Consider the following 18723-nt stretch of genomic DNA (forward strand, 5'->3'; position numbering starts at 1 on the left):
TAATGACTTATTGTGAATATGACTTGTGATATTAACCCTCTGTTCACCTAAATACTTTGGATTTTTTAATTGCTGGTTTTATAAAAATATTGTGTGATTTTTAAACAATAACCAAAAACATTGTTTTCATAAAGTTTGATTATTTTTGGATTCCAGGGTAGATATAGCACACCTATGCCTTTACAACCTAAGTGTTATTCACAAGAAGAAATACTTTGATTCTGAACTTGAGCTTATGACATACATTAATGAAAACTGGGATAGATTGCACCCTGGAGAGGTAGGTGGTCTTAGAGCTAACTTCATTAGCTACTTAATGTCTTTTTTGTTTTGTTAAAAGCAACTATCGCACATGTATAAGCCATACATCTAAAGTAGCATTTTATGTTTAGTTAGGGAGAAATAATCTTTGGTGAGGCTATAGCCCTCATTCTCCTGTTTGTTGCCTCTTGGCTTGAGGAAAAATGTAGGAGGAAGTAAATTACTTGATTCTTCCATTTTCTGAAGTGAAAATCACTGTAGTTAAAGATAGAAGGGAGGGAGAAATCCTTATTATTGGGTATCTTACTTATGATTCCTCCTCCTTTTCTTCTAAGTTTACTCTAAACTTAGAGATGGGGACTTCCCTGGTGGCGCAGTGGTTAAGAATCCGCCTACCAATGCAGGGGACATGGGTTCAATCCCTGGTCTGGGAAGATCCCACATGGAGCAACTACTGAGCCTGTGCTCTAGAGCCCGTGAGCCACAACTACTGAGCCCGCATGCCACGACTGCTGAAGCCCATGCACCTAGAGCTCGTGCTCTGGAACAAGAGAAGCCACCACAATGAGAATCCCACGCACTGCAACAAAGAGTAGCCCCAGCTAGCCACAACTAGAGAAAAGCTCATGCACAGCAACCAAGACCCAATGCAGCCAAAAAATAAATAAATAAATAAAACTTACGGATATAACCAACACTCTTCTTTCCTCTCTTGTTGGTACTCCCTTATATATATTTAACTTCCAGGAATAGTGAGACCCGATAGTAGTGTTAGCTAAGTTAGAGAGTGAAGCTACCTGAGTTGGAGATTATTCCCCTCATTCTGACATCTCATTTGCTTTTTGTTTACAAAGTGTAACCACTCATGCTGGTTTACAAAGAGTCTTTTTTTGAAAAAGCAATGTAAAAATTAATGCATATTCATTGAAGATTTTGAAACTACAGAATAGCACAAAGAAGAAAATAACTAGAGTAACTTTAATATTTACTTTGTTTTTAGCATTTATTTAGAATTATTAAAATACAGATATTAAATATTAAAATATGGACATTAAATTTTTTGTTTTATAATATGTGGAATTAGTCATGCATTACTTTTTGAGGTAAAAACTAAACTGATTTGAAATTTAGGAAGAGTTTCTGCCTCTGTAGCTTTTAGACGTGAGGCAGTTTATAAGGTTCACATCAAGTAAGATATCAAGTTTTTTTTGTTGTTGTTCTGGGGTTTTATGGGGCATCAAGGAGTGCATAATACACATTTATTTAAAAGTTAGTGGTAGATCAGTTGCATAAAATAAATACCTGTGGAATACTTAGATTTTAAAATCAAAGATATTAAAATCAATTGAGCTAAGGTGTTTTGAGTGTTAGAAATTGGAATATAATACTCATTAAGTTTTCTGTTAAAAGCTTTTTTCAGATGACTTGAGAGAAAGTGAGTGACTTGTAAATTTGATAAATTTTAATGAACTGATTAGTAATGGGAGAAAAAAGTGTGAAAGGCATTGTTAAGTGTAGTGTTCTTTATAGTCATCTTAATATTGTTCTAATACATTAATTTGAAATGCTTTCTTTCTAGCTATGGTTCTTTCAGCACTTCATATGCAGATACATCTATATTCCTTTTAGTACACTTTATGTTTTACATGATTAAATTCTGCATTGGTTACTTCACGTAGATAGCGGGCATGCATATAAAAACTCAAGTTTTGGGACTTTCCTGGTGGTCCAGTGGTTAAGACTTTGCCTTCCAATGCAGGGAGTGTGCGTTCGATCCCTGGTACGGGAGCTAAGATCCCACATGCCTTGTGGCCAAAAAGCCAAAACATAAAAAACAGAAGCAATATTCTAACAAATTTAATAAAGAATTTAAAAAAGTGGTCCACATCAAAAAAAACCCCAAACGAACAAATTCAAGTTGTTTATTTATTTCAAATGCTATCATTTTTTATTAAAATAAAAATGTAATTTAGATTCTATTAAAGAGGCTGAAAATAGAAAATAATAAAAACCATAATTAGATGTTTTTAAAGAAATGAGTTCAGTTTATGAATTTCAGGTATCTCAGTTCCAACTAAATTTCTGACACATGTCAGAAAAAGTTTATTTCAGCAATAGGTACATGTTTTATTTTTTGTAACCTATGAGATAATGTCTTAACACATAAGAAATTTCAATTTCTTATTCTTTGCCAAAATGGAAAAATATATCTCTTTTATTTAAAAAGTAAAAACATGATTACAATCTAATATAACTTTACAACAGAAAAGTTTTACTTTTCTGAGGAGTGTTTCATTTTTGGGAGCCATAAAATTTATTATCAGAACAAGTGACTTTCTAGTCACTTCTCATTGCTCTTGCTCTGCATTAAAAAAAAAGAAAATATTTCGGACGTCTTAGGTTAGTCATCTCATCCTCAGACTAGTTATTTACAGATGAAAGTTCAGGTTTTAATCCTCTGTATTAATATTTTCATCTTAATATTGTAAATGGTTTTTAGAGTGAGATTTTAATGATAAAGAGACCATAAAATTTGTCAGTAATATTTTTTCAGTGTTTTCATTTAGTTTACTTCTAAATGTTTGTGGTAATAGAAACAAAGATAATACAAATAATGTATTATTCCAAATTATTAAAGTAGTAAATCTTTGGTTACCTGAAATTGAATTGCAAATTGAATTTTGTCACAAACTCAAAATTAGGTTAATAAAATTTTCTTTTTGTTTATATTTATATTCAAAATCTTTTTATAAAATAACATTAATTACAGTTATCCCTTGATATCCATAGGGAATTGGTTCCAGGACCCCCTTCAGATACCAAAATCTGAGGATGCTCAAGTCCCTTATATAAAATGATGTAGTACAGTTGGCCCTTAGTATCTGATTGATTTTCTGCAGTTGGAACCCAGGGATACTGAGGGCCAACGATACTTTCCAAACATGAGAATTGCTGTATGCTAAGTATATTACAGGCATACCTCAGAGATATTGCGGTTTCAGTTCCAGGCTGCTACATGCTGCAATAAAACGAATATCACAATAAAGAGAATCACGAATTTTTTGGTTTCCCAGTGCATATAAAAGTTATACTTACACTACATTGTAGTCTGTTGTGCACAATAGCATTTTGTCTTTAAAAAGCAATGTACATACCTTAATTTAAAAATAATGCTGTTGTAGGGGCTTCCCTGGTGGCGCAGTGGTTGAGAGTCCGCCTGCCGAGGCAGGGGACATGGGTTCGTGTCCCGGTCCGGGAACATCCCACATGCCGCGGAGCGGTTAGGCTCGTGAGCTATGGCCGCTGAGCCTGCGCGTCTGGAGCCTGTGCTCTGCAGCGGGTGAGGCCACAACAGTGAGAGGCCCGCGTACCGCAAAAAAAAAAAAAAAAAAAAATAATGCTGTTGCAAAAATGGAGCTGATAGACTTGCTTGAGGCAGGGTTGCCACAAACCTTCAATTTGTAAAAAGACACAGTATCTGTGATGCACAGTAAAGTGAGGTAAGTGAAAGGATTTATGCTTGTATTGGTTAGAGTACCTTCGAACACTCAAGTCATTTTGAACATCAGTTCTTACTATACAGACTATAGATTATATGACAAAGACGTTTGCTCTAGAATTTTAGAGAGTGTATTTTAGAGAGTACATTTTAGAGAGTACAGTTGACTCTTGAAGAACACGGGGTTAGAGGCACTGACCCTCTGCACCCTGCCCTGTCTGCAGTTCTGCACCTGCAGATCCAACCAACCATGGTATAGTACTGTAGTATGTATTTAGTGAAAAAAAATCCGTACGTAAGTGGACTAATGCAGTTCAAACCCCAGTTGTTCAGAGGTCAACTTTATATCCTTACATACTGAAAGGCAAACTTAACATTTATGTATCATATATTTTGTTCTTTCTTGATTATTTTTAGGATTGTTAGAACATATTAGAACACAGTGATTATTTTATATCATTTCCTTATGTGATCTTGTTAAACATCTTTGAGACTTGGTGCCTTAATGATTATCACACAGACCGAGTATAGCTATTTGAGAAACTGCTGTGTTTTGAATTATTTTCTTTGAGATAGTAAAACTATGTAATATAACACTTGACATCCCAAATAAAAGTTGCTTAAGGTTTTTATATACAATAAGGTGTTTAGAATGAGGTTGTATCAGATTGCTTTTGGGAGTTACAATGAGATATTAATACTTTTTAGAATCTGCCTATTATCATTTGTCTTTGCTTCCTAATGTGATTTGAAATTTCAGTTCTGTAAGGACAACCCACTTTTCTGTTAACTGTGGTCTTAAATTTTAAACACGTAAAGGTTGATAGGAGAGCAGTGTGTTGAGTGCTGCCTCACTTGAAGGATGTAGGGAGAAAAGCATAGGTAAAATTCAAGTGAAATACTATGGCAGAAACAATGTTTTGGCTAGAGAAAATGTAGTATAGTAGAGGTGGTATAATACTTTTAAGTGAAAATTATAAGAAATCTAGTTAAAAGCAGTACTTGGGGCCTTGTGTTGTATATTATTAGCATGCAGTGTATATGTTGGTAAACAAATTACTGAAGCTTTTGGCATACTTAAGCCTCGGTGGTGTGGAATTAAATATTGGTAATTGAGGCATGTATTTTACTGAAGGGAAGAATTTTAACTATACATAATAGCATGTATATCTGTACAGAAATATACAACCCTGAAAGTGAAAACATAGTGTGAGATTAGTGTCTGTAGAGGGAGGAACAAAAATGATTATTCTGTTGAAGATATATATTATAAACCTCGTGGTCAGATGGAAGATCTAGAACATGATGCTCTTCTAATACAGCTTATTTGATTTACATTATAATATTTGCAGTCTTCGTTTTCAAAATACAGAAAGGGAACCCTTGACCGCATTATGCGAGTTGAAATAAACAGTCCTATGCAGAACAGTCCTGGAGTGCGGAAGCAACTTACAGATAAAATTTCTGGGAACCCACAGAGAATAAGTACCAAAAGAAAAAAGAGAGTTCATTGTGATTTTCAAAAAGTAAAAAGGAGTGGATTTGAGAAATTAGAAACTGTTGTTGAATGTCAGCAAAATTGTAGAGCAGATTTTTCATACATATGGCTTGTGAAGATTTAAAAAACAATAAGGGGGCTTCCCTGGTGGCACAGTGGTTGAGAGTCCGCCTGCCGATGCAGGGGACACGGGTTCGTGCCCTGGTCCGGGAAGATCCCACATGCTGCGGAGTGGCTAGGCCTGTGAGCCATGGCCGCTGAGCCTGTGCGTCCAGAGCCTGTGCTCCGCAATGGGAGAGGCCACAACAGTGAGAGGCCCGCGTACCGCAAAAAAAAAAAAACAAAAAAAGAACAGGCAATAAGGAAAAAATGCCATTAATTTATTAGAATAAACCACATTAAATACCCTGGTTTCTTTTTTGATATGATTAGCAACACTGTTACGTCAAATGCTAATGCACATGGTGTAGACATAGTATAACTCAGTTTCACATAAGATATCGAAATGTGAACTGGTTAAAATAAAAATTAAAAGGATTTGTAACTAATTGAGTAATAGTAACAAAAGCAGTCAATGGCTTGGAAATATTCTTGAGGGAGATTCTAATGGAGAGCCACAGGGTTCTGTTTTTTTCTCTATCTTCAATTCAAGAAGGATGACAGAATCAAGAGAAAAGACCATCTCAAACACTGAGCTGAAAACAAAATCAAATTAACAACAGTTGTTAAATTTTGCTTTTAGGCTTAAATATGCAAACAACAGTATGGAAGAAGCAGCGTATGATGGGGGATACTTGGCTTGATAGCAGTTCATCTAATAAGATTTTAGAGTTGAGGTGGCAGTGGGGGACCAGGAAGAGGATGGAATTATTTAGCCAAGCTTAATATGAAATAATCATGTGATGGGGCTGCTTAAAATTTTTAATCTAATCTTATACTTAGCCATGATAGCTATTGTCAGATATTTGAAGAACTGTCTTATAAAAAAGGGAATCCAGGAAGGAAGGTTTTGTTCACCCATGGAATGAGCTCCTTCTTTAGGTTTCATTAGTGGTACTATTTAAACCAAGGTTGCATGACTCAGTACTATAAAAGGGATTGAAGTATTAATGAAAACTTGAATTAGATGGATATCTTGGGTCTCTTTCCAACTGTAAAACCTGAGTCCATTATTTCTCCTTTAATAGAAATTTTCTATCACTGGACACTTCAGAAATTACAATAGGAAGGTGTGGTAGGGTTAAGAGGAATGACCGCCAAACCAGCTTCCTTCTTTCCTTTCCTTTGCCTTTTCCTCTTTTTTTTTTTTTTTTTTAAGTACCCAATACACTGAGAATGGGCTCTCAGTGAATGTTCAGTGAAGGTACTTAATTGTCACTTGGGTTCATGTTCGAGCTCTCTAGCTAACCAGCAGTGTGAATTTAAGCAATTTAACCTTTACATCTGTTGACTAATCTGTAAAATAAAAATAGATGATTTTATGAGTCTCTTCTATTTCTAATATTCTATTTGACAGGTTTGTTTGTTCTTTTTACTTGAAGAAGTTCTGAGCTTTGGGAGTTTCAACTGGTAAAGAAAATTACTAGTAGTAATTTTGAAAGTCAGTGGTGATATTTTGCAAGTTTTTTGTTTTTTTAGTTTTTGTTGCTTTGAGGATGGTCTTTTATAACTTAATTGCTTTTCTGTTGGGCCCTAGTCTTTAAACTTTGAAGAAAAGGCAGAAATGACTCTGAAAGAAACTTTCTGGAACAAAATAGAATATTTTCTAGAAATGAATGTTTAGATTTTAAAGTGGTATGTGATGATAAAAAAATTACTGAGCCATTTTGGGGTTTAGGGCTAACCAAAGTCTATAATTGTTATGAAAATAAAATCCCCAAATTTACATTATTTTTTTAAATTATAGAGATTATTGGTTTGCGTTAGTATTAGAAGTATTGGGAAATAAAATAGCATATTTCTCCTTACTTTTTATATTCTTTCCTGTTAATATTTATTAGAAGCTTTTATGGTTGATATTAAAGTAATTCTAATGTATTATTACTTTCCCAGGTTATAGAATTAAAATAAATTTAATGATAACTAATAATAAAATCCCATTTTTATTGTATTTTACAGTTTATAGTTCTTGCAGGCATATCATTTGAGCTATACAAGTATTAGTAAAGAAACTAATGAAGGATTTATACTCCCTTTTTTATAGGTGAGAAAACAGCTTTGAAAGGTTAAATGGCCTTAGGTCACATAGCTTGTCAGTGAGGACCTGGAATTAGAATTTAGATCTGACTACTAGTCAGTACACTTTTCTTCTGTATCACATTGCCTCTATCTGGCACCTGTGTATTACTAATTGATGAAATTATAGTGCATTAAATTGTTTCTTGATACTTCACAGCTGGCAGACACACCAAAATCTGAAAGATATGAGCATGTTCTGGAGGCATTAAATGATTACAAGACCATGTAAGTTGATTTATTTTATGTATCCCTATGAGGGAGATATTTAGTAAGTATAAGGAATAATGGCATTAAGAATTGTGGGATTGATTATAGAGTTAGTACATACCATTTTAAACCTTTTAATGTCCTCTTCTCTTTCAGTCAGAGTAAAGCAGTGATTCTCAAAGGCTGGAGAAGGGAAGATCAGTCCTCTGGGAATGGTGGATGGGAGGCATTATCAGTGTCTCAGGGGAATTTGGTCAGTTCAGTTGAAAAAGCATACTCAATAATGACTTGTTTTTATAATTTAATCTACTGAAAGTAAAATAAAATCTTGCTAGCTGGTAGGAATATGCAAAAGATAGGGGGATATAGTATAGAGAATGTGGGTTTTTAAATGATTGAGGTCTTCTGTGGTTTTAAGTTTAGTTATTGCCATCATTTAGAGAATAGTAGTATTAGTTTTTGATAATTAGTAGTATTTTGATAAATAGTAGTATTAGTTTTTGATTTAAGTTTTTGATAATTAAGCTACATTGTTTGATACATTCTTGTATAGATCTTTCCCTTTTTTTTTACACCAGCATATCTGCGTCTCTTAAAAATATTTTCAAAATGCAATAGAAATAATTTTTTAAATGTATATGCTGGTTCCAACCAACTATTGAATTATAACATTTTTGTTTGCAGCAAGTTGCTTTTTTTGAACTTAGCAACATTTCCTCATTAAAAAGTATTACAATTACAAGTGGCTAGATCTTTAGGCCAGCTCAAAAAGCCACGAGCAGTTACAGTGCCATAAAAATACTTTATGGGACAATGAATTCTGTAATCCAACTTAGTGTGCTTGAAATACATTTGTTCCTGTTATGGTAGAAATGGGAGCTCCCCTTTCTCAAACCTATGTAAAAGTGGAAGAACAATGTAAGCACTTGGTAGTGGTTTTTATGGCCAGGCATGCTCTAGTAGAGCTAAGAGGGTGTTTTAGAATAAGAACCCTAAGCACTTTGGGAAAGGATTAAGGAGCATATTTTTCAGAAACTCAGGCCCACACTGAAATGTCACTTCTCTGCTCCAGGTTATTTCCAATTCCAGATCTGACATACCAGACACTCCTTTTATTTTCTGGGCCTCTAGGATTGGTCTCCTATTTTCTTTTCCAGTGCTTTCACCGATTCCTTTCTGGCCAGGGTTTCTCTCCTCACAGATCCACTCTGAAATAGAATTATTCTTTTCCTAAACCTTGTTTGAGATGTTTTTGACAGATGACACTAAAAATATGGAGAAACATATTGGAACTAAAAAGACACCACTCTCTATTCTTCGTTCTAACTTTAAAAAGTTGGATGCCACATTTTAAGAAGAAAAATGGACATGTGTTCTTCTCCCTTCTGATACTATTCCTCTCTCCCTACTCCCCCATCATATCCTACTATGGACTGGCTCTGGAGCAGATAAGAATCAAAGAAAGCAAGGGGCAAAAAGTCAGTTTTTCTAGTATTGGGTGGATTTCATGTGTAAAGGCTTTATATCTGAAAGTTATAACTTAGGGTCTGCCATGTATATGTGTTCAGTTTTTTAATTTTTAGTTAATTTTTTTTAAAAATTTAGGTTTATGTCTGGGAAAGAAATAAAGAAGAAGAAGCATTTGTTTGGGTTGCGAATTCGTGTTCCTCCTGTGCCACCAAATGTGGCTTTCAAAGCAGAGAAAGAACCTGAAGGAACTTCCCATGAATTTAAAATTAAAGGCAGAAAGGCATCCAAACCTATACCTGATTCAAGGTAAAAGTTGATCTGTGGCTTAGTTTTTCTCATTAGCTTATTTGTAACTAAAAATGTGTGTTATTTAGTCTCATTAGTATATTTGAAAGTACAAGTGGCAGTGACCCTGATTTGTTTTCCTGTTTATAATTTCTTGCTTGGACAAGGTACAAAGAGTTAATGCTAGATGTTTATTTATTTATGTTTAGATCTAAGGCTTTCCATGAGTAGGCCCTATTGATTTTGTTAGCAAACAGCTTAAGTACTGGCCTGTTCATTTGTTTGTTCATTTCTCATTCGTTTGTTCATTCATTCCATTTATCAAGTACCTTACTGTCTAAGTGCTGGAGATATAATAACAAATGAGACTTTCTTTCTGCCCTGATGGGGTTTACATTATAGTGGGGAAGAAAGGTGATAAACAAGTAAAATAATTACAGATCATGCTAATACCATTTAGGAAATAGCAAACAGATTTAGACTGTACCGGGATGGATAGAGATGTAGGGGTCTACTTTAAGAAGGAGGCTTAAGGAAGCCCTATTTAAGATAGTATCTAAGCTGAAACTTAAAGAATGAGAATGACCTAACAATGTGAAGAACAAAGGGAAGTATATTTCAGGTAGCAAAAGTAAGTGTGAAGCTGTGAGGCATGTTCTAGGAACTCACAGAAGGCTGCTGAGGTGTGAATGAGGGCTAGAGAATAGCATCAGGTGCTAGAAACGTTGGGTAGGGCTTGGTCATACAGAGTTTTGTAGGTCTCATAAGGAGTTTGGGTTGTTTTCTGAGAATAATGGGAAGCTATTTAAAGATGTATGCAGATTGAATTATCCTTTAAAAATACTTCTTTGGGTGCTGTTTGGAAAACAGATATCAGTAGAGGTAAGAATAGAAGCAAGAAAAAATTGACTCGTTCACTTTTCTAGGTGAGAGATAAATAATGGTTGCTTATGTAGGTGTAGGTGGTAGCAGTCAAACAGAAAATAGATTCAAGATCTCCACTGGAGGCAGAATTTGCTGGCTTTGCTAATAAATTAAATTTCTGAAAGGAAGGGAGAAATTAAGTTACACAATGCCCAGATATCTGGCTTGAGCAACTAGTGGATGGTGTAACTTACCAAGATCTGGAAGAAGAGATTTTGGCAAGGTGAATAAAGCATTCTTCTGTTTCATACTCATTGAGTTTGAGATTCTTATGAGGAATATCTAAGTGGTGATGATGTTAGATATAGGCAGTTGGGTGTGTAAATCAGGAGCTCAGGAGAGGTCAGGACACATGATAATAAATTTTGAAGCTGATTTATAAAGCCATGAGAATGGATGAAATTACCTAGAGAGGGAGGGGAAGAGAAGAGAATGTGGCCCAGAATAATGTCCTGCTATCATCTAGAGTTTTGAAAGAAGTGAAGTAAATGAAGGAGACTAGCAGAAAGCAATCAGTGAAATAGGAGGAAACCAGGAAAGTTTGATGTCATGAAAACCAAGTGAAGGAGAGTATTTCAAGAAAGATGTGGGTGTATTAAACTACTGAATGTTGTTGCAGAGAGGCAGGTTAAGATGAGAGAAAAATGTTCATTGGATTAGATAACATTCTGTTATTAGTGACCTTGACAAAAACAATTCTGCTTGAGTGGTAAAGGTAGAAGTCAGATGGGAGTGGGTCAGTGTGATTGAATCCAGCACTGCCCAATTTACGTGTCAAAACTGGGCTTTTTCTACAATAAGGGACGTGGGTGGATTCAAAATGATGATGATGATGATAATAAAGGAAAAGGGGAAAGAAAGGAAATAATCTTTAAAAATTCTGAAAGAGAAGGAAGAAAGTGGAAAAGGATATGTATCATCAGCTCTCAGAAGTAGTTTTACTGTACTGTAAAGGGAATGGGAGCTGAATCAATTGATGTTTTTTTTTAATAGATAGAAGATAATTGTAACTTGTTTTTGTGTGTCAGTGGAGAAGAGAATGGTATAGGAGAGGGGGAGGAAACTGAAGATATTGTAAAGTCTTTGAGAAGCCAAAAGGGACAGGATTTAGAGCCTAAATGTGGGAGTAGCCTTTGATAGGAGGACTTACACACCTCTGTTGAAATGGGGTGTAAAAGGCAAAGGTGGGTACAAATGCTGGTTCTGTTTTAGATTTAGCATTTGGAAGATGACTAAAGTTATTGCTTGGTAACTTCTGTTTTCTCAGTGAAATGATGAGGGAAAGATAGCTGAGAGGGAAATTTAAGGAGCAAATACAAGCTATGAGATAATTATCTTGGAGAATAAGAAAATGTAATTACAGAGGGTTGACAGTGCTTTATATCCATTTGAGTTGGTAATTAAGTAGATACTACTTTAAGGGTTTGTTTTTTCTTAAGGAAAGAATACTTATTCCTATCACTTTCAAATTTTATTATTAATCTTTTGCTAACAATTGCTTATATTATGAATTAGAAAAAAGATTTCCACAATCTTTCTTATTCCTATCATGATGTTGATAGGACACTTTGTCTGTGGTAGCTATAAGGTTTTCTTTTGATGCCACCAGGTAATTGTTTAACTTTCTCTGAAGGTATTCTCAGTTTCTTCTGGGACCTATATATGTTATATAGGTCCCAGATAAATGTTAATGGTGATCCTTTATAAATGTTATAAAGGTCCTTTATAAATGTCCTTTATAAATGTTAATGGTGATCATCTTTCCAAAAAACAAAAACAAAAAAATGTATACCTCATCCATCTTATCCTTGAAACTTTTGATTATAGTTCTAGTTATGCTTCTCTACTTTCTCCTTCCTTGTATTTCCACCTTTATTTTCCCCAACCTTAGTTTGGTGTGTGGAGGGATAGTCTTTCCTAGTTTTCTCCAGTCACCTCTTTCTAGCCTATTATATAATATTGTTCCTTTACCTTGTTTTTAAGTTGAATGTTCCTGGATAATGTTCTTATAGCACTTAAACCATTTTATTATCCTGCTTGTATACACATTTGTCACCTTCAAATTATATTGTGAACCCTTAGCACAGGGAATGGCTTTGTATTCCAATTGTTAGTATCCCCTTTATATGGAGATGTTTGTTGCATAAATGAAATGGATGTTCTGTGTATTGATATTTGCCATTCTTCCCTTCTATTAATTAGAGATGTTCTTGACCTATTGCTTTTTTCCCCTTCCTATTGCTTGATATTTGCCTTTGTGTCTCAAAAATGGTTTTCCTGATCTTTCTAATTTTGTCCTTGAATGACTCCCCTGCCCAGTATGAAGGATTCCTTCTTCCTTTACATTCTCCCACCCCGGGCTTCATTCTCTTTCTGATTAGCATCATTTAGGAACCCACAGGATGTCCCTGTTTATACTTACTCTGTTTTAACATAGATACTTCCTGGCTCCATGAGGTTAACTACTAACTTTGTAATCACTTTTAGTATAGTAAATTCTTGAAACATCCCCCAAGTACCTACATAGTAACAACCTAAATGAAATAATTGAACTTTAAGGAGTTTTTGAATCTTCCATCTAATATAGTAGTATTTTTTTGTTTCGTTTTATGTTTTTTTAAAAAAAATTTAGGTGGTATGTATTTTTCAGAATTGTATTAGAGAACTTTTTTCTTAAACCTTTTGTATATAAATATCTCTTAAGTATTTAAATTAGAATGTATTATCTATGAACTTGACTAAACTTGTAGATTTAACTTTGTTGTTTTTATATTACCATTAATGTAAAAATATAAGTATAATCTAATTATCACATAAGTAGAGCTATGATAGTATATATTGTCCATTGTCTTTTTGTTTTCTTTGTGCAGAGGTTAAATACATAAATGGTTTTATGTTTCAGGGAAGTAAGCAATGGCATAGAAAAAAAAGGAAAGAAAAAGTCTGTAGGTCGTCCACCTGGCCCATATACAAGAAAAATGATTCAGAAGACTGCTGAGCCACCTTTGGTAAGAGGATATATTGGCATATGTTCTCAGAGAGGAAGTCTGCTTGAAATTACTGAGAAACTAATATCTTTACTTTAGAAACCATGCTTTAGGTGTGTTTTTTTATTTTCCAGGATAAGGAATCAATTTCAGAGAATCCTACTTTGGATTTACCTTGTTCTATAGGGTAAATAGAAAGTTATTTTCTCCTACCTTAGGAATTTTCTTTTGGGGGGGAAATTAATATTTCTACTGTTATGTAATATAGTCGTTATACCATTTAAATTCTTTTGTCTCAGGAGAACTGAGGGAACTGCACATTCATCCAATACCTCAGATGTGGATTTCACGGGTGCTTCCAGTGCAAAAGAAACTACCTCGTCTAGTATTTCCAGGCATTATGGGTAGATATTTTATGTTATTATCCTTGACTAATTTTCCTCTAGACTTTTTCTTTGTAAAGTGGTGATTAAATAAATTTTTAGCAATTGAAAGTGATACAAGTTTGTCTTTCAGCTTTTGAGAAGCAATCTATATGTTGATTCCTTAGGTTGTTGATATTCATCTGAATATTTTTGCTTTTCAGAGCACAGACATTAAAATTTTCACATTTGTCAGGAATTTTGCTATGTACACAGAGAAGAGGTATCCTGGTGTTTATAGGTGTGCTGTTTTCTGTGAGACCTTTTTATGCTTCTAATATGCAAGTGTGGATATTTTTTTTAATAAGTTGGAATCAGGAACACAGATCCTTTTATTAATAAAAGGATTTTAAACTCAGGATTTTTATCAGTAGTAGACTTCCCCTCTAATATTTTATTTAACCTAACTCTTCAGAAGGGCAACATTTTCCAGAAGTTTGATGTATCATGTAAGAAAAGTTTAGTTTACTTGGGGCCAGAGCTATGAGCTTCTAGGTTTTATACTTAGTCTTGTTTAATTTTTGTTCACAATTCAAAAACTGCTCTTGTAAATCATATAAAATTCTAAGTATTTAAAGGCTTAAAATGTAACTCATTTTTAAATGACTTGTGAATAATAATAATGTGAGCTTTTTTTTTTTTTTTTTTTTTTTTGCCTCTTGCCAAGCATTCATACTTTATTTTGGTGGTGTTTTTTTTTTTGGTACATCGTCTTATTTAATTCTTAAAACAATCTTTTGAGTTGTTCCCATTTTGCAGATAAGAAAACTGAGACTTAGAAGGTTTTTGTAACAAGCCCAAGATAGCATGTTTATTAACAAGCATACAGAGCTGGGATTTTAACTTTGGCAGTATGATTATAAAATCTTTGAATTTAGCTGTTACGCTATATTTTATTTATTTATTTATTTTTAAAATTTTTTTTTGGCGATACGCGGGCCTCTCACCGCTGTGGCCTCTCCCGCCACAGAGCACAGGCTCCGGATGCTCAGGCCCAGCGGCCGTGGCTCATGGGCCCAGCCACTCCGCAGCATGCGGGATCCCCCCAGACCAGGCACGAACCCACGTCCCCTGCATCGGCAGGCGGACCCTCAACCACTGTGCCACCAGGGAAGCCCCTGTTATGCTATATTTTGACTTTGTTTTATAAAATCATTATATTTCTGAACTCAAAGATTGTCTAGTTCAGCCCCTTCACTTAAGAGAACACAGAGGATAAGAGATTTAAATTTGGCCAATATCATATTGAGCTAGACCCAAGGTACCCTGACATCTAGTTTAGGCTTATTTCTTACTTAACAGTAGGCCTAGAATTAGTAACGAAGAGAATCTTTATACTAGTTCTGCCATCTGTTTAAGCACATGGAAAGGTGTCTTGTATGTAGTAGGTGCTTATTAAATGTTTCTTGCATTGAATGAATGAATGAATGAATGAATGAACTGTCTTCTTTTTAATGATAAAAACGTTGACAAGACCTGACTTACAAATCCTCTTGGTAAGAATTTGCCTCGTTGGCCTCATAAATCAAAAATTTCCTCTGATTCTTTTAAGCTTAATAGTACATAGTTAAGGAAGAAAAGCTCTTCAAAGGTCAGCCTCAAGAAGGTGATTGAATTTAATGAAGGCGAGTGATAATCCATTTTATATAGCATTTGTTGTTTTGATTTGGCTGATTTTTAATGTCAGCAAGGGTAGACAATTATGGCCTTGTTTGTTCTATAGATTATCTGACTCCAGAAAAAGAACTCGTACAGGAAGATCTTGGCCTGCTGCAATACCACATTTACGGAGGAGAAGGGGTCGTCTTCCAAGAAGAGCACTCCAGACTCAGAACTCAGAAATTGTAAAGGATGATGAAGGCAAAGAAGATTACCAATTTGATGAACTCAACACAGAGATTTTGAATAACTTAGCAGATCAGGAGTTACAACTCAATCATCTAAAAAACTCCATTACCAGTTATTTTGGTGCTGCAGGTAGAATAGCATGTGGTGAAAAATACCGAGTATTGGCTCGTCGGGTGACACTTGATGGAAAGGTGCAGTATCTTGTGGAATGGGAAGGAGCAACTGCATCCTGACTGTAGGACTGAACATTATGTTCACTGCACTCTCATTTTCTGTAGGTACAGTTCAAAGCCCTAAAGGAGTCTGGCTTTTACTATCTTTCTTAAAAAAAAAAAAAAGGTAAAAAAAAAGTCACTTAAGGAGATAATACTAGCCTTAACATGTACTTGTCAATGTTATGGATATTGTCATAAAAAGATATCTTTTAAAAATCAGAACAGAGACTTAATTTTTTAAATCTTAAGATTTGTAGAATGTTTCTAGGATAGGATATTAAAAATGATTCAAACCAATGCATGGTGTTAGATAATTTTTCTAATTATTCCATTGAGTCAGTTTTTGTGGTTAGTGGTTATCAGAGCAAACTTATCATGTAGATAGATAGCACAAGTATTTGGAGAAACATTGTCTGTTTTGTTACCAAAATGTTGGAAAAAATTTATTTCAATACCTTTTAGAATTCATAAAGTGCAGTGTATATAATGCCTACTAAAAGACTGTAAAATATTGAAATTTTCTTTCAAAGTGTAAAAAATATATTGAGCCTGTAAATTGCTCTGTGACTAGACTTCATTGTCGTCTTAATATATTCTTTGCATGTGCATATATATACACACGTGTGTATATATATGTGTGTGATTGATTATGTGACCTATGCAATACAAATTATGGGAATGGGCAGCTTTGGAGTATATATCCCATAATTCTTTTTTCAGGAATAGTTGCAGTATTTACACAGCAGCATTTCTTCTCAGGCTTTTATTGGGTGCTGTTGCTTGCTATGTATGAAGAGAAATGTGTCAGACAAGTTTAGTGTGTTCTGAAGAAGGGTGTGAACAACAGTGTTCATGGGCTTTTTCGAATGCTTTTCACTTTCAGTCCTTGTAACTCAGCTGTTCAGTACCTAAAACAAATTCAAATAGTATGAATATTATCTCCTACTAGAAGTAACATTTTCAAGTTTTCATGGCACATTATGATTGTAAATGTCTCTCAGTTTTAACAGTAAGTCTATAGGAGTCCCGTGAAGATTCCTGAAATGTCTGTAGTAACTGTTAGTCATGTTGAGTAAGTGTAGTATGAACAAAGTATTTTATTGCACAGGGTTAACAAACAGTGTGTTGCCTGCAGAGACAACTGCTGTTTTATTACAACATTACCTCTTGTTTTTATACAGCGTACCAAGATTTAAATTGATAACTTTATTTTACATGTGTTAAAAAAAAAAAAGAAAAACAAGTTTCTTTTAGCACCAGTGTTAGAGCTGTCTTCTGTTTCTTTTTGTTTTGTTTTGTTTGTTTGTTTTCTTTTTTAGCCAAAGAGTAAACAGAAGAATATTCTTATTTTGGTGGCTATTCATTTTACTCTTAAAAGTGATTGGTGGATTTTAGCCTAAAATTTGGAGAGTTTGCCACCAAAATGAAAAATATGTAAAGTGTAGTGATTACAGAGCGGTTTAAAATGTGGGTTAGTACTTATTTATTCCATTGATTGATTATTTGACTGTTTATAAGAAAGTTGCTTTATTTCTTTAAACATCTTCAAAAGATGACCTTTTCTTGTCACATTATAGCCAAAAGAAGCAGAGAACTTCGTAGTCCTGCATTTGGTTCCTGGTTGGCCAGGTATAAATGAGCTTTACAAAAGTGCAAATTAAGAACTGTCACTTCTGTTTACCTCCACCAAAACTTGATTTTCCCCTAGCTATTAATTTAAAGTTGCCTTTCCTGCAGCTGCAATATTTTGAATAACACACAGAGTTTGTGTTGATTTTGAATGTTTGTTTATATCTAGGGGTAATGGAAAATGTAAATCCCGTGTAACCTTATTCACTCCACGTGTATCATATTATTTCATTTTTCCCAAAGTCCTTTAATTCTAACTGAACACCAGCAGTATTTTTAGTAATTCTTTCTTTAGCATACTTGGAAGATGATTTATTAAGCTGAACTGTCTTTAGACGTAATTATTGTGAATGTTTGTTTTATTTTATCATGGTGGTTCACATGGCTCTGATGTTCAGTTTGTATTTTTGGAATTGCTTTACTTAGATTAAAACAGACCAACATTAAATGTGTGTATTTTTTAAAGAGCTAATGAGTTTTGCTTCTGTATTTGCCTGAAAATACACACTGGTGCAGTAGATGACGACTTTTATTTAGCTAGGGAGACAAGGAGTTCTAGTTCCATTGTAAATATGTTCATTTGAATTAATCTTTATAAAACTTTGCTTTCATTTTCTACTTGTCCCCCAAATAAATATTAATAATTATTGAATGTTCATCTTAAATGATCCTGTAAAGAAGTAAACTATGTTTAGCAGCTTGTACACTTTATACTTGAAAGACAATATATCTTCCTGTATCTACCCTGTCCCCAAACTTCAAAAAAATTCAGTTTTCAACTGTGTTTTCTTTTCTTCTTAAGGATATACAAGGTGTCAGGGTTCATGTAAAAGGATTTCCTTTTTTTTTTTTCCCCTGAAAAGCTTTGCCCCAGGCTACAGAAAGAAAAGATGTAAAAATAATATACCTTATTCATTTTAATTCCATTTTTATTCAAAACAAATATATTTTATAAATACACTCATAGTCATGGGTAAATATGGATTCTTAGGCCTTTAGGTGATCAAACTAGATCAGAATATGAGCTATCAGAGTTATTCTATAGATTCTAATGTGGGAGTGATGAAGACAGATCTTGCTGGATATATTTTGTTACTAAATGTTTAACAGAAGTGAATGTTCACTGATATGTGAGTTGAGGGTATTTTTCCATGTTTTATTTTGCAAGGTATGTTTGGTTTCTATTGTGTATGTATTAAGATTTCTGTTAGTGTTGGTGTAGAGCTAATTCTGTGTTTTG

At 34.2% G+C, this 18723-nt stretch overlaps 1 protein-coding gene across 5 annotated transcripts in view; it reads left to right on the forward strand.

Moving 5' to 3' along the window:
- The window catches only part of MTF2 (metal response element binding transcription factor 2), an 85717-nt gene extending 67762 nt beyond the window's left edge, over positions 1 to 17955 (forward strand). For 4 of the 5 annotated variants that reach the window (XM_032638431.1, XM_032638423.1, XM_032638407.1 and 1 more), the window contains 7 exons: positions 157 to 280; positions 7654 to 7721; positions 9309 to 9479; positions 13285 to 13390; positions 13504 to 13556; positions 13669 to 13773; positions 15515 to 17955. In XM_032638431.1, coding sequence (XP_032494322.1) covers positions 157 to 280; positions 7654 to 7721; positions 9309 to 9479; positions 13285 to 13390; positions 13504 to 13556; positions 13669 to 13773; positions 15515 to 15872 — 985 coding nt within the window. In that variant the 3' untranslated portion in view covers positions 15873 to 17955. The remainder of the gene's footprint in view (positions 1 to 156; positions 281 to 7653; positions 7722 to 9308; positions 9480 to 13284; positions 13391 to 13503; positions 13557 to 13668; positions 13774 to 15514) is intronic. The other variant, XM_032638414.1, reaches the window with a different exon arrangement.
- The last annotated feature ends 768 nt before the right edge of the window (positions 17956 to 18723 follow it).

The sequence above is a fragment of the Phocoena sinus genome, chromosome 1 (assembly GCF_008692025.1).
Source record: "Phocoena sinus isolate mPhoSin1 chromosome 1, mPhoSin1.pri, whole genome shotgun sequence".
In the NCBI taxonomy this organism is placed as follows: Eukaryota; Metazoa; Chordata; class Mammalia; order Artiodactyla; family Phocoenidae; genus Phocoena; species Phocoena sinus.